Source organism: Chelonia mydas, chromosome 9 (assembly GCF_015237465.2).
Source record: "Chelonia mydas isolate rCheMyd1 chromosome 9, rCheMyd1.pri.v2, whole genome shotgun sequence".
Classification (NCBI taxonomy): domain Eukaryota; kingdom Metazoa; phylum Chordata; order Testudines; family Cheloniidae; genus Chelonia; species Chelonia mydas.
In genome coordinates, this window is record NC_057855.1 from 17980488 (window position 1) to 17994971 (window position 14484).

At 40.1% G+C, this 14484-nt stretch overlaps 1 protein-coding gene across 5 annotated transcripts in view; it reads left to right on the plus strand.

The window, feature by feature from the left end:
• The window catches only part of WDR49 (WD repeat domain 49), a 72173-nt gene that overhangs the window by 29408 nt on the left and 28281 nt on the right, over window positions 1-14484 (plus strand). For all 5 annotated transcript variants that reach the window (XM_043522815.1, XM_043522818.1, XM_043522817.1 and 2 more), the window contains 4 exons: window positions 2701-2868; window positions 3361-3509; window positions 6042-6275; window positions 13105-13269. In XM_043522815.1, coding sequence (XP_043378750.1) covers window positions 2701-2868; window positions 3361-3509; window positions 6042-6275; window positions 13105-13269 — 716 coding nt within the window. The remainder of the gene's footprint in view (window positions 1-2700; window positions 2869-3360; window positions 3510-6041; window positions 6276-13104; window positions 13270-14484) is intronic.

The following is a 14484-nucleotide window of genomic DNA, read 5'->3' on the forward strand; positions in this document are numbered from 1 at the left end:
ACTGGAAGTAATTTTGTGGCAATACAAACAGTGTTACTATGGAACAGGAGGTGTTATAGAGAGGGGAAAACAAAGTCTAGGGTCCCCATTCCACAGTCCTAATGCAGGCAAACCCTCATTGAAGTCCATGGAATTTTTGACAGTACACTTGTGCACAAGGAGGTAGATTTTCAAAAGCACAAGTAACAGTTAGGCACCTAACTCCCAAGGACTCTCAATGTGATGTAGGTGCCCAACTGCCATTTGTGCACTGGAAAATCTCCTCTTTGGTCTCAAAAATGTGCATGAGGGAGGAAAGGTGAAAGATGTTACATGCTTTCTTGATGGGAAGGAATATTTTGGGCTTGTTGAGGTTCCTGTTGAACAAACCATAAAGAAAATTTACTCAGAGTATTCAAAATCTATTGGTAAATACAATGGTGAGAAGGGGCATGGTTGAATTGCAAAAATGTTAGGAAATATTTTAGTGAGAAGGGCGGTAATGGTAGATCCAGGAAAGGAGTGGGTGTGCCTTTCCCCACTTCCCAGATGGGAGCAAAATGGCAGGAATCCAGCATAAACTGAGTCATGGGAGCTGGATGAAGAGGAAAGCTGTTCCAAGGAAGGCTCCATCTTGCCACAAAGCCCCTTTGCCCTTTGTAACAGCGTAGCATTGTGTGGCCACAGAGTGTGACCTGGGACGTGAGTTGTGAAATGCTTGCTCAGCATAGTGCATTCCCCTTTCAGAACAGTGATTCTTACCCTAAAAAAATCCATCTGAACAAGCACTAACTCCCTCTTCCTGGCTTTTGCAGAACACACATGAACTGTAGTTGCCTGAGGGAGCAGGACAGCAAATCACAGTGTGGCTTGTTGCTATTGCTGAAAGGACAAAACAGAGGGGCTCAGACCCACATAGGAATCTGCATATGATCTGAGATCCACAAGGTCTTAAGTGACAATTCCAGAGGATCTTTGACTCCTCTTAAACTTGCTGGTCCCATGGGATTGTGCACTTTGCTGGCTGTTCTACAAAAGCTACTGAACCCTGGAGAGCCACGTGACACTATTTGCAAAGATGAACACTTATTACAACAAAAGGGATTCCTTAGTCAAAGGTGCATCAATGAGAATGGAAAGTAGAGGTAGCTGTGGGTCCACTTTCTGTCAGTTATAATTTGTGATACTGCCTCTGTTGTGGGGCTGTATTCTCCATTTGCAAGAACTTGCTGATCTGTTTAGGTCTTTTAATAGGTCACTAATTTTTCTGATAATATCAGAGGGTAATGTTAGGATTGTCCATGTTTGTGAATGGAATAAAATTGTTCATCACGCTTATTGGAAGAACACTTTGGGTCAGATCCTTACCTGGTGTAAAATAGTGTAATTCCAAATGAAATCAATAGAGCTATGCTAATTTATAGCACCCGAGGATCTGGACATAGAGAATATTTCCAAGGACAAAGCTACTTGTTGCAAAACATTTGGAAATAAAATTACTTTTTTTCAATGCAGATTCAGATATTTTCATGGCCATATTTTGATTGTTTCCACTCCCTAACCTATGTTTGACACTAAGAAGTCCTTTCTGTCTCAATCTGCCCCCTTTTCTCCTTCTCCATGCAGATAAGCATTTGAATTTGCTACATACTTTGATGTTATGGAAATTCCTTTAACCTCATCTTTTAGTCAGACATTCTTCAAGGAGCTTGACTTACAATACAATTTAGTCAGAAATGAGTTTGTTTTTGTAACAAACTGTGCAAATCACCGAGCTCCTGAAACATACAACATTTTATTCCCGCAAAAGTCACTTATAACCTCCAGATTCAAGTCCTAGAGCAACACTCTGAGTTTAAGATTTCCAATTTGTCTTTCCTGATGGACTGCAAAGCAAGAATTGTAACAGTATTTGAATGTAAAGTGGAAATATAACAAAGTAATTTCCCAGATATTTGCACTTTTTGATCACACAGTAATTATACTGTAGCGTTGCCATGTATTTGTGTAGGAATAATTGTTGTATAATGTAGACTTTAGATTTCAGTATCGCTTTACTGAATAAAGAATAACTAGCTTAGTAACATGGGGCCATATTGTGTCACCAGTTTTATATCCAAGCTCCTCAGGGATTAGAAACCAGTGGCAAAGCTCTGTAGTTCAGAAGGGATTACTGCAAGGAGAGTTAGCTGTTACCAGTATATAGGATATAGTATGTATGGTTCATTAAGTCTCTATACCAAAAATGTAAATGAGACTTCATTGTATCAGCAAAGCAGTGTGATGTATTTTTACCACGCTTCTGTTAGATTTCTTGCTTGTCCAATTACAAAGTATTGAACGCCCTCTAATACCGCTGAACTTCATGAGAGATGAAGCCATTGAGCACTTTATTAGACCCACACTGTATATTGTATGTCCTTGACATCTAGGGACTCATCCCTGAATTGTGCTGAGAACTCTGGCCACAATCCAGCAAAGCACTTACGTGTGTGAGCAGTCCTGGATCAGGTCCAGAGTGCTCAGCACCTTGCAGGATTGAGCCCTGTGGGCCTGATCCAAACCCCTTTGAAGTCAAGGTTAGTTTTCTCCCTGACAACAATTGTTTTTTAAAATTAGGCTTAGATTTAATATACCTTGTTCTTTATGAAACTAGCTCTGATTGGATTATATTAAAAGAAATCAATTCAAAGCTTCTCTCTTTCTTTTCTCACCCATTAGTTGCATACAGCTCTTCTTTTGATGCCTTTATTTCCAGTACAACCAGTAATGTTAACACATTGGTGCTGGCTTGGAGAGAAAAATTAAAGCCTCGCCTTAAAACTACATCCTTTGACATTGCCCGGGGAATTAATGCTTTTGACTTCCACTCTCGACTCAACTTAATCGGTACGTTTTTAAAAACTTTTAATTTATGTTCTATAGTAAAACCTAAGGGGCTAAGAAAACTGTATTCTGTATGTGTACATATATAGGCATTTTCTTCCTTTGTATGCATTCTGCCTGCAAAAGTGAAGGACCGAGTCCTAGTGTTTTATATTTATGTGATGATGATTTATATTTCTGGCTTATGAAGTGGAAGACAAATTAGCTGGGGGGAAGGGCATGAGAGAAATTTCTGCTCAAAAAGTGCAAGTTTAGGGAAGTTCTGAGTAACTGCAGATGCGATTACAATGGAAACTGTTCTGCATTATTAATTATTGCAGTCACTACCGTTCTCACATATTCATTGGTAACATAAACAAACACATTCTCATTTAGCAAAGCCATTATCACTGTGTATTTCAGAGAGATGGCAGTTTCTTTACTATTAATTGAAATAAAATCCCCTTTCAAGAGTACTTTTGGTTTTAATGTATTTTGCTTTGTGATTGTGAACAGCTACTGCTGGCATCAATCACCGAGTTTGCCTCTGGAACCCCTACGTCACCTCGAAACCTGCTGGAGTTCTTCAAGGCCATTCAGCCAGTGTAATAGCTGTTCAGTTCATTACTGAACGAAAACAGCTTTTCAGCTTCTCGGAGGACAAGGTAAATATAGAAACTGCCTACAGGGCCTGCTCCTGCAGTCCCTGCATTGGCAAACAGAACTGGATCCACAGGGCCAGATTTTCAGGTGTTGAGCACACACAAGTGGAGCATTTTCAGAAATGCGCCAGCAGCTCCCATTGTGACATGATTAAATTTTCAAAAAAGCTCCATACCCAACATATGAGAATCTGGCCATTTATTTTGGTGCCTAATTGAGAGCTAAGGTCTTCTGGAAATATGACCCCAGTTGTGGATGCAAAACTTCCTTGAAAATATGGTCCATAGTGTGTCCTAGTGCTGGTCTCCACTAGAAAATTAGGTCGAACCAGCCATGTCACTGAGGGGTGTGAAAAACTCACACTCCTGAGTGAGGTAGTTAAGCTGATCTAAGCCCCTATGTAGACAGCACTAGGTCAAAGGCTGAATTCTTATGTCAACCTAGCTACTACCTCTGAGGGAGGTGGATTACCTATGCCAATGGGGGGCAGTGTCTATGCTCTCAGGAAGGTGGATTGCCTTACCCATCAGTGTAAGTAGTGTCTACACTAAAGCGCTACAGCAGCATAGCGGCAGCTGTGCCACTGTAGTGTTTTAAATGTGGACAGGCCTTAGTTTATTTTCACACTCAACATTTCTCTAATGCTAATTTGAGACTGTGATCCAGGTTTGTCATTATAAAGGCAAGAAAGGACTTGCTGATCAAAACCTGAGCAGAACAAGTGAGGCCAGCACCAATATTAAACCACTGTATGTCTTTCAATTGCGGTGTTAAAATTGTGTTTTCTCTTTAATTGCTAAACCATTGTGCTAAACACAGAGCAGTGCATGTTGTTCTTGGCATTAGTATGAATCTATTTCACTCTGATGAATGCATGGTAATCTGAGTCTCTATGTCTATATAATAAACAAAAAGCCCGCTCTGCTACAAAGAGCACTCTCTGATTTACTGCCAGCAGAAACCACAACAAACTTTTTCCATCCGATGTTATGTGGGATGAGAGGGATGCAAAGAGGTAACATTCACCATTTTAAAAGGCGGAATTTTGACAGCACAAGAGAAATTCTGAGTCACTGATTGCACCATGTGTTGTAATGGATAAGTCATGGAGATAGAGTGGGCTTGTTTTAAACCAGCACAAAGTCAAATGTTTTAACACTTTTAATCAACGTATGGCTTGTGAATTGAGCTGTGTTCACAGACCTGGAGACAGAAGCCCCATATCCATAGAACAGATTCAGTATGGGAGTACTCAGGATTCCAACTAGGATTTACCAGACTGGGTTAAGATGGCAGCTATCGCTCCATGGCTACTCATTCTCTCCCCAGTGGACTTGTTTCTTGCTTGTCTCTGTATTATCTACTTGATGCTTTTGCCTCCCACTCTCCGGTAGTGTTCTGGGATTTGCCACACTGCTGTGACCACATTTAAATAACTGGGTCACCCAATGCTTGGGATTCTTTAAATAGATGAGAACTGGTGTATGCAGAGACCTGTAGGCTCATTGAGTTTGGATGTACTCCTAATGACTATAGCTCCGGAGAGGGGCTTTAACTTAGCACATTTGTAAGTCTTTGCTTCTGGTGAGAAACCTGGTGTAAAAAAAGAGCCAGGTTAGTGAGGCACACCAAGGGAAGTGCATTGGCAATGCTGTTTGAAGAAGCTTGCATAGCAACTACTTCTCGGCATCCACGTGCTGATATATTGCTGCTTTATGCTTTCAAGAAAGCTAAAAAATAGCTTCCTCTTATTCTCCTCCAGAATGGGCCATCTCTTATTAGCTATAGCTGTTGTATATTTATAACGAGCCTTTACAGTCTACCAAGTAAATAATGGCATAAAAATTACCTTTTTATTTATACACACAACAGACCATAACATTTGCTACTAAGCTGTTAGTCTCTTGTGTCAACACTCATACCATTCTATGAGAGAGATTTTTATTGTAACTTTTACTAACCTGCCTTAGTGGATCCAAAGCTCATATATAACACTTCTAACTCCCTGGGGACACTAGTAAAATATAGGCACAACAAGGTTGATGTTTCAACCTTGTTCTGACTATTCTGACTCACTAATTGTTTTTCTAAGGGTAACTGCCAGAGGCTTTTAGATTCTCTTCTCAACTGCACCCATATAAACCAGGAAACCAATGGAGTTACAGTGATGTAAAACCTTGGACAAGTCACTTCACCGCTGTTTCCACTCCCCCCTTTCTCTGTCTTGTCTGTCTAGACTGAAAACTCCTCAGCACAGAGGTTGTCTTATGTGTTTGTACAATGGCTGGCACAATAGGGTCCTGACCTTGGTTATAATACAAATAACAATAAAACAAAATACTCACTGATAGCCTTTTGTAAAATAAACTGAACAAAGAGGGCCTCTTTCATCTTGTATTTGGTGGTAGATGTTAATAAGGCAAATGAAGCAAGCCAGAGCTATCACTGCAATAACTAATGACTGCAATGCATTCTGAAACAAAACAAAACAAAAAAGCAGATAATGTGTGATTTCTTCATCATTATGTGCACAGGTGTTAAGGCTCTGGGATATTCAGCATCAGCTGTGCATCCAGAGGATTGTGGGCTCATTTCCAAAGTGTCTGGACTTCCAATCCACCCTTTATTTTAATGAAGCTCATGGACGGCTTTTTATCTCATTTAATAACCAGCTGATGTTATTGGAAATGAAGCAGGAAACCGGCAGAAAGGTCACAAGTCATGGGAAAGCAGTTACTTGTGTTCTTTACAATTCAGTTTTTAAGCAGGTAAATGGGGGAGAAATAAAGAACCTTTCTGCATTTTCGTGATAAGGAACTTGAAAATGTGTATTACTACAAGGTGATTTTCTTAATTTGATTTCAGAAGGTTACATTAGAGATGGAGAGACCATTTACTTTGGAAAGAAAATTATCTCATACTAAAGCATGCTAATTACAGTCTTTGTTTGACTTTCCTGCAAAGGACTGTGGGTATTCTAGTATCCCAACAGTTTAATTGAACTAGTAAACTACCTGCTTTCTTTAAACCTTCTATCACATTTGAAAAGTGGTTTGGTTTCCAATAAAGGTTAAAAAGTGATATCAGATATCAGGATACCCAACATTTCTAAGAAACACAGATGATAAAAATAAAACCACTATTGTGAGGTGGTCTAGGGTTATCTCTGATGTAGGTTAGTCCTGGTATGACTGCCAATTGCAAATGAACTTGATTATAAAATTCTTCTTTATAGCCACCTTACAGTATCTCTGAGGATAGTTCTGAAATATGCATGAGTTGTAATTAGTGAAGATTCATTTTCGCTAGAAAATTTTACACAAGTGGCTTACAGTGGCAGACCTGGATGTATTCATAATAAAATGATTCAGTTAAATGTAATACCACTTGGTATGCAGTGAGAGTGTTGTTTGTCTTCACAGTACTTTAATGATGCACTGCAGTCTTTGGTATCAGAGCACTACCTGCATCTCAATGAAGAGCCACAGTTACTATACAGGGAAATGTCTCTGTGATAGATTTTCCTGAGCTCTGCCCAACCAGCCCCTTTTATCTATAGATTGAGATTCAGCTAAGGCAAACCTCAGAGCATATAGTGGTTATGATATGGGGTATCGACAGATCATCATGGTTTTTGGTGGTGATTTGTTTGGTACAAATGAGCATTTAAAGCATGGTAGCAGTAGCCTGACTGATTAAAAGAAAAAGAAAAAAAAAAAACAGCTTTCCTGCATGCTGTCAAAGAAACAACCATGCTGTAAATTAAACAACAAAAAACATCCCACTTTGATGGAACAGACCCTAAATTTACATTAAAAATAAGTGTTTCCATTTGTTCAAGGTTTAGAAACCCACCCGTCTAAGGGAATGTAGTTTATTATATTATCACTAGGGAAGTATTGCTGTATTCCTCTTCTGCTAAAAGCTTGTGTGTTTAGGAAAAGCCCCTTTACATACAATTACTTTTTAAAATGCCACTCATGGGACCAAAGTTGGTTGCAAAATCATTGTATTTTATGCCAGTCTAATTCAGCTGAATTGGATAACTTAGGGAGCACTTTAATTTTTTCATTGCAAAATATGGAGAGTATTTAGATCAGCAAGACTAGTTTATGAGATGGGTAGTGGAGAGTTCCTTCCAGGCACTAGGAGTTAAAGTGAAGCAGGATAACCACTTATGGCCTGACTCTGTGATCTGTAGTATGGAAGTGGACTGTGGCGCAGGTCTGAAGCCCTGCTGAAGTCAGTGGGGCTTCATGTGGATGCAGCAGTATACTAGGCACAGTGAATTGCAGGACTGAGATTTTAAGGTAGTGGGAGCCCCCGTCACACCTTCTTGTGCTGTAATCCATTCAGATCTCTCAAGCCAAACATGACTGGACTGGGTCAGCAGAATTTGGCTGGGCAAGGAAGGAATAGTCTCAGTTGATGGTCCTTGAACCAGTACTGAAGCAATACCTCAGATTGGAGTTAGGGTGAAATGTGCTGCGAAAGATGCTTTGCTTTAAGATGTGAAACTGATGTCCTGACCTCTTGTAATCACTGGAGAGCTTGTGGTGCTTTTAGAAAGAGTAGGGTTTTTAGGCTGGGTGTCCAGGCCAGATTCCAATTCTGTTCATTGCATTCTGCCTACCTAAATCCCTCTTGCATTTCCACTTGGCTGACATATTCTTCATTTCATTCATTAAACAGTTGTGCATTGTGGCTGTGTGTTGTTAAAGAGGGGACAAGTTTTCACCCTTGAGGTAGCTGCATTTCATTGAGGAATGATGGGATCCCTGTATGTTTAAGTTTCCAAAACCATTTAGGACATGGTAAAATACTGTAATATAGATTTTTATTATTAATAAAAATACTGATTAGCCTGGGCCCAAGCAGAGCTAGCAGAGCTTGTGTCCCATGACATTGCTAGAGTGGCTGATGAGACATACCAGCTGCACTGGCTCTGGTGAAAAGGAGTACCTTGGAATTCTCTGTGTACTAGGCATTGGGCAAGGCAGGGAATCAGAAGTGTGTGTGTGTGGGGGGGAGCAGCGGGTCAGAGAGAAAGAGAGAGGAGGCATTAGAAAAGGATAGATAGAAACTGGCAGAAGGATTCAAGAAGAGAAAGGAATGGCCAGAAAAGATGGGAGGAGTGAAATAATGAGAGGTAAGGTTCCATGAGAAAAGGAAGGTGGAGGAAGAGAAAAATCTCTGTTCTAACAAAGGGCTTTGTGAAGGACTTCACTCGTCTTTGTATTTCCCTGTTGAAGACCACAGTTGCTGGGCCCAGCTGCTAAACAAGTCACAGTGATATGTATCCACCACCTAGCCTTAGGGTGCATGTTTTTGAAAGAAGCAGTATGGGATGCTGGAGGCTGTGCTAATGAGCAGCACATGTTTTCCGTGAAGTTATTGATTTTAAAGGCTTCTGTGAGCCATGAGAAGGGGAGACAGAAGAGAAGGGAGGTACATTCCTTTAAGATGCAGGCATTCTGGAAAGCTGATGTCTAAGGGATAAAAGTGTGGCTCATATGTACGCTCACTTCAGGAATGGTAATAATACTTGATACATCATAGTTTTGGAGCACAGAACCGCCCTTAATCCTCATAACAACCCTCTGAGGTAGGTAATCTACTTTCCCTCTAAGTGTATCTAATTCCAAAATACTTATTACAAATTAAATACCAATAGCATAGACAGAGTGATGCAAAATGGTATATGCCAACCAGAAAGGGGGCGCAGTGTGGTTTAATTGGCTGGGTCACCAGTCTGGAACTCAGGCAGGTCTATGTTCTGGTCCTAGTTCTGCCATGAACCTGCTGAGAGATCTTGAGCAAGTTTGTGTTTCTGTTGTAGAGCTTGTCTACACAACAAGTTACTGTGCAGTAAGCCAGGGTGTGAATCTACAATGCACCAGATTGTCCTGCAGTGACATTCTGTCTGGATGCTGCTATAATGCAGTGACAGTCCCAGAGGATGCTTTCAAAAAGTGGTAGTAAAGAGTCATTTGAAACAGTGAGAGAGAGAGAGAGCACAGCATGAGAATGACTCCTGGTGGTTAGAGCTCTCACCTAGGATCCAGTTTCCCTGCTCCATTGTCTCTTTAATTGTTTAACCAGAGTCCAACATCTTCAACAAGAGAGACTAAGGGAGCTCCACATCAGACTATGCCATATCCCAATGGTTAGAGTGCTCGCCACAGAGATGGTAGATCCTAGTTCAAATCCCTTTGCCCCCTGGGTGGAAGGGGGACTTGACCCAGGGTTCCCCCACATCCCAGGGGAATACCCTAACCAGTAGGTTAAAATTATGATGGAATTCTTCCTTCTGCTTCTCACATCTTGCTAAAATGGCTTAGGCACCTAACTCCAAAAAGGGTTGCCAGCTGTGACTCGCAAGCACAGCTAGGTACCTCCCTGCAGCCTGGACTTAAGTACCTATCTCCATGAGAGGGGTGGCACTTAGCATGCACCACTCTGGTTGGCATCTTCCATTGATTAGCTTAGGCAACTCACTGCTTAGCACGCTGGCTTTAGTTCATTGCAGACTACGGCGCCTATGTCTTCTCCTTCATTGTATAGGAGCTTAGGCACCTAACACAGTATTTGTGGATTGCAGTGATTTTCCAGGGACTCAATGTCACAACAACTAACTCCTTTTGTGCATTCCGGTTTTAATCTCTCTGTGTCTCAGTTCCCCATCTGTAAAATGGGGATAATATCACAGCCCCACCTCTCAGGGGTGTTGGAAGGATAAATGTTACAGATTGTGAGATGCCTGGATATTATAATAATGCGGGCCATATAAAGTACCTTAGATAGAGCACAAGATTGGGAAACTTGGGATTCCTCAGTTCTAACCCTAGCCCTGCTATTGCCTGGCTCTGTAATCTTGTCATGGTGCCTTAGTCCTCAAGCATTTTCTACTGAACTCCTTAAACTCAATAGGTCTAACAACACTCACAGATTCATTGTCATACTGATATAGAAATAAACACCTTTTGCCTGAGAATACATCTGAGGCCTGCATTCATGCTATGATTTCAGAGTCTTGTGTCGTGTATTATTTTAACACCTATATGCAGAGAAGTAGCCAAAAAAGTTCAGTGTGCTTAGTAATTACTAGCATATCTAGCAAAACCTGTCAGTTCTGTTATTGGTAGCTCAATACATGACATTTCCCTGAGATCAAGATCAAGTGGCCGGCCTGTGCATCAGTATTTGGCTAGGTATTTATAGTCTGCTAATTACTTAAATAAAATTAATTGGAGACGGACTAAACCCAAAGCCTTTAGTCCAAAGCATCTTGTGCTTTTGGAAGAGCTAGGAAATCGGGGCATCAAATTCAAATCACTGGATTTAAACCCATCTATACCGTTCTGGTTCTGGTTCTTAAACTGGCTGGCCCTGCTTGAAGGTTCTGATTGACCATTGCTGTGAGAAATTGAATGTAGTCATTATCCCAAGATTGAGATGAAACTCTTCTGAGATCAAGTGATCCTGTTAGTTTTCTCTAATTTGGGGATGAAATCTCACAAGAACATCTCATGAGAGTTTGACCTCTGATCCCTGGCCTTGATTCTGACTTGAACTGTGACTGCTGAACACTCACTCATCCAGAGTCTCACTTCCTCTGGCCATCTCTAATATTAATATAACATTTTCAGCTTCTTTGGTGTCCTTCATCAAATAATCTCAGTGCACTAAGTGGGCCTCATCAGGTAAGTAGGTATTATTAACTTCATCCTACAGATGGGGAAAACTGAAGCACAGAAGTTGCAGGACTCCCCCAAAATCATACAGTAAGGCAGAGGCAGTCAGCAACAGAATTTACATTTCTTGACTCCTACTCCTATGTCTTAATGGCTAGACAATGCTGTCTTGTCTCACACTCCTTATTTAAATTATCTAGGACTCCTTAGATAATAGAGTGAGAGTTTAGATTAACAAAGGCAAATTGCAGAACTTGTATTCAAAACAGAATTGGTTATAATTAGAGTTCAATTTGGGTCTCCTTTGGATGGTGCTTTTAAGAACATGAGCAACATAGCTAATTTAACACAATAAATTTGCAGTATTTTGCTTCTCAACAAGAAATCCTCATTTAATTACTAAAATTTGAAGGGAAGCGACCTTATTTCAGTGGATTTATAGTCTTTTTTTTTTTTTTTATTAAACAATTAAGGGAGTCCTTTATTTATTTATTTTGCCAGGAACTAATAAAAAAACCCTGTCATTGGAATAATTCTGTAATGGTATCAGGTCAAAGAACATGAGTTGTTCAGAAGCTGTACTTCATTGTGTTTGTGGTCAGAGGTATTATGAAGGAAGATAAGTGGTTGATATAAAATTTCCACAGGTGCTGACAGGTATGGCATTGGGCACATGTCTTTGAACTTCTTGAAATGTGAATCATCATGAAAGAAATTTGATTTTTGTTAAGATTGCTGAGAACTCTTTGATTAGCATTTTCTGGGGGAGGAATTGGATTCCTTCCTGGAAGAAATAGCCAACTATCTTTTTGAGCACCTGATTTCAACTAGGAGGAAAAGTGTTTTGAAAAGAGTGAAGAATAACTAAATCTCAGCAATTATTGTGTATTAACTTACATGGGGAAGGGGTTTAAATAACAGCATGTGTATAGTTAGTAGGTGCCATTTAAAAATTCACCACTTGCCAACAGTTGCCATGTTTGACTGAGATATCACTGTTATTTCTTATTGTAAGAATAGTACTAGAACAGGGATACCAGTGAGGTGACTGTTGATGAAACTTTACCTCTTTAATGATGAGCACCAAAGGCAAAAAAAAAAAAAGTAAATCCCAGAATCCTTTTTTTCAGGCAAAACTCCCATTGACTTCAGTGGGAATCTTGCTTGAATTAGGACTGAGGTGAGGACTGAAGATTTCACCCAGCAGTAAGTATACAGCAAATGGAAGTAAGAGTGAGTGCATCTCTTTTGAGCAATTTAACACACCACACGCCAAAAAAGAAATAACCATAATCTGTTCAAATGGACTTTTTCCTAATTTATGTCTGCTCTCACTACTGAATTCTAAATTGAGGCTAATATATGCTGAGAGCTTCCCTAAACTATTTCCCCTTCCAGAGATGTAGTTTTAAAGATCCATTACTTGGTGGATCGGTTCTCTGAAATAAGCAGGGAAGATTTATCTGACCACTTAGCACAAAGCATTCAGTTGAACATGCCTGCAAGATTCCAAGCTGAAGGGCTGTGGACGTGTTTCATCCCTGCTGAGAACATTTCTAGTTCCCGCATGTAACTTGGGATATTGTCTCTTGAGGGAGCTGATCACCTGTCTTCCGTGCTGAAGGATAATAGGGAGTAAATCATTGCTCTTTGGCTAATTGAAACTAGCTGTGGATGCAGATTTTACAAGGAACAGACCTGCCCATAAACTTTGATTGTGGGGAATGATAAAGCTTGTAATGAGATGAAAGGGAAAAGATGGGGAAAATTAATGCAAAAATTATCTGATTTGCATTTCAGATGTTGCTAATTATATAAGTGCAGTGCACATATGTATGAGGTTATTGTTTTATATATATATAAAGATTGTAAATTCCATCTCAATTTCTGCTTTCCCCCCCAGGTAATCAGCTCAGATACAGGATCTACCGTTACCTTCTGGCTGATAGACACTGGGCAGAAAATCAAACAGTTTACTGGTTGCCATGGCAATGCTGAGATCAGCACTATGACGCTGGATGCAACTGAGACAAGGCTCTTAACTGGAAGCACAGATGGAACAGTAAAGGTGTGAGGGGAAAACATTTCAAACTATTTGCTTCCATTGCAGTCTTTTCCACATAGATATAATGTGCCAAAATACTCAGCTACTAAACAATGGCTGGTTTTTCCATTGGCCTTGTTAAAGAGGAGATGGGATGAACTCGGCAACTAGAGGTTGAAATCCTAACACTGTTGGGAAAACGCAGTTAAATTTAATTGCTTGTCTAACACTTTGGAGACACACAGTGCTTTACAGAACACTTCCTTCTTTGTTACCTCCCTTCCTTCCTTCCAAGTAGTTTCCTTACAATCCATGACTCTGTACAGCACATGGCCCTTATTGCCTTAATCACCAGACAATCATTTCCTTTGCTTTTCTTGGAGCACTCACTTGTCATTACACAAGGGCATATTATCATGGTAGCCAATGCATGACTGTAAAACAACTATTTTGAAATGGTGACTAGGTTAGTTAAAACACCAGCCTTTTACCCCTGGACATATTAATTTGAATTTTAGTTTATTGAAAGTTAAAATGAATTTTAAATCTTCTTAATCATCTCAGTGAGAATTTGACCGTATCAAAAACCACCATAAAATTTAATAACTTGTGCTTTAGTTTCTACTAAAGAGAGATTCTTGTGTTTAATACCAAGGGTGTATGCTGTTAAGATCAAGATATAGATGTATTGACAGAATACTGCCCAACATTATGACAGGTTTTAAGCCAGTGCTGTTAGTCTTTCACTTTAATGTACACTAAATTCATACCATTTAAAAAACTTAATAGGTTTGCCAAACAGATTTCTAGCTCTTCCTATTTCATTGCCCGAAGTTGCTGAAAATCATCAACCTGAGAGACCATTTCCCCAGACTCGGCTAATTTTGACATAACTAGTCAGACTTAAGCTATTTATTATATTACGTTAGCTCCTAGAGGTCTCAACTAGATTGGGGCCTTATTGTGCTAGGCACTGTACAAACACATAATATGAAAGGACCCTGCTCTGGACAGCTTACAGTCTAAACAGAGAAGACAAAGGGTGGGAGGGAAAACAGAAAAGTGGCCTAACAAAGATAGCACAGAAGTTCAGTGGGAGAGCTGGCAATAGAATTCAGGTCTCCTGAGTCCCAGGGCAGTGCCCTATCCTCTGTGCCATGGTGTCTGTCAATTTTCTTGCTTATTAACTTGTGTCTGTGGTAGAGATGGGCCTGAGTCATAAAGTTCAGATCCAAATCC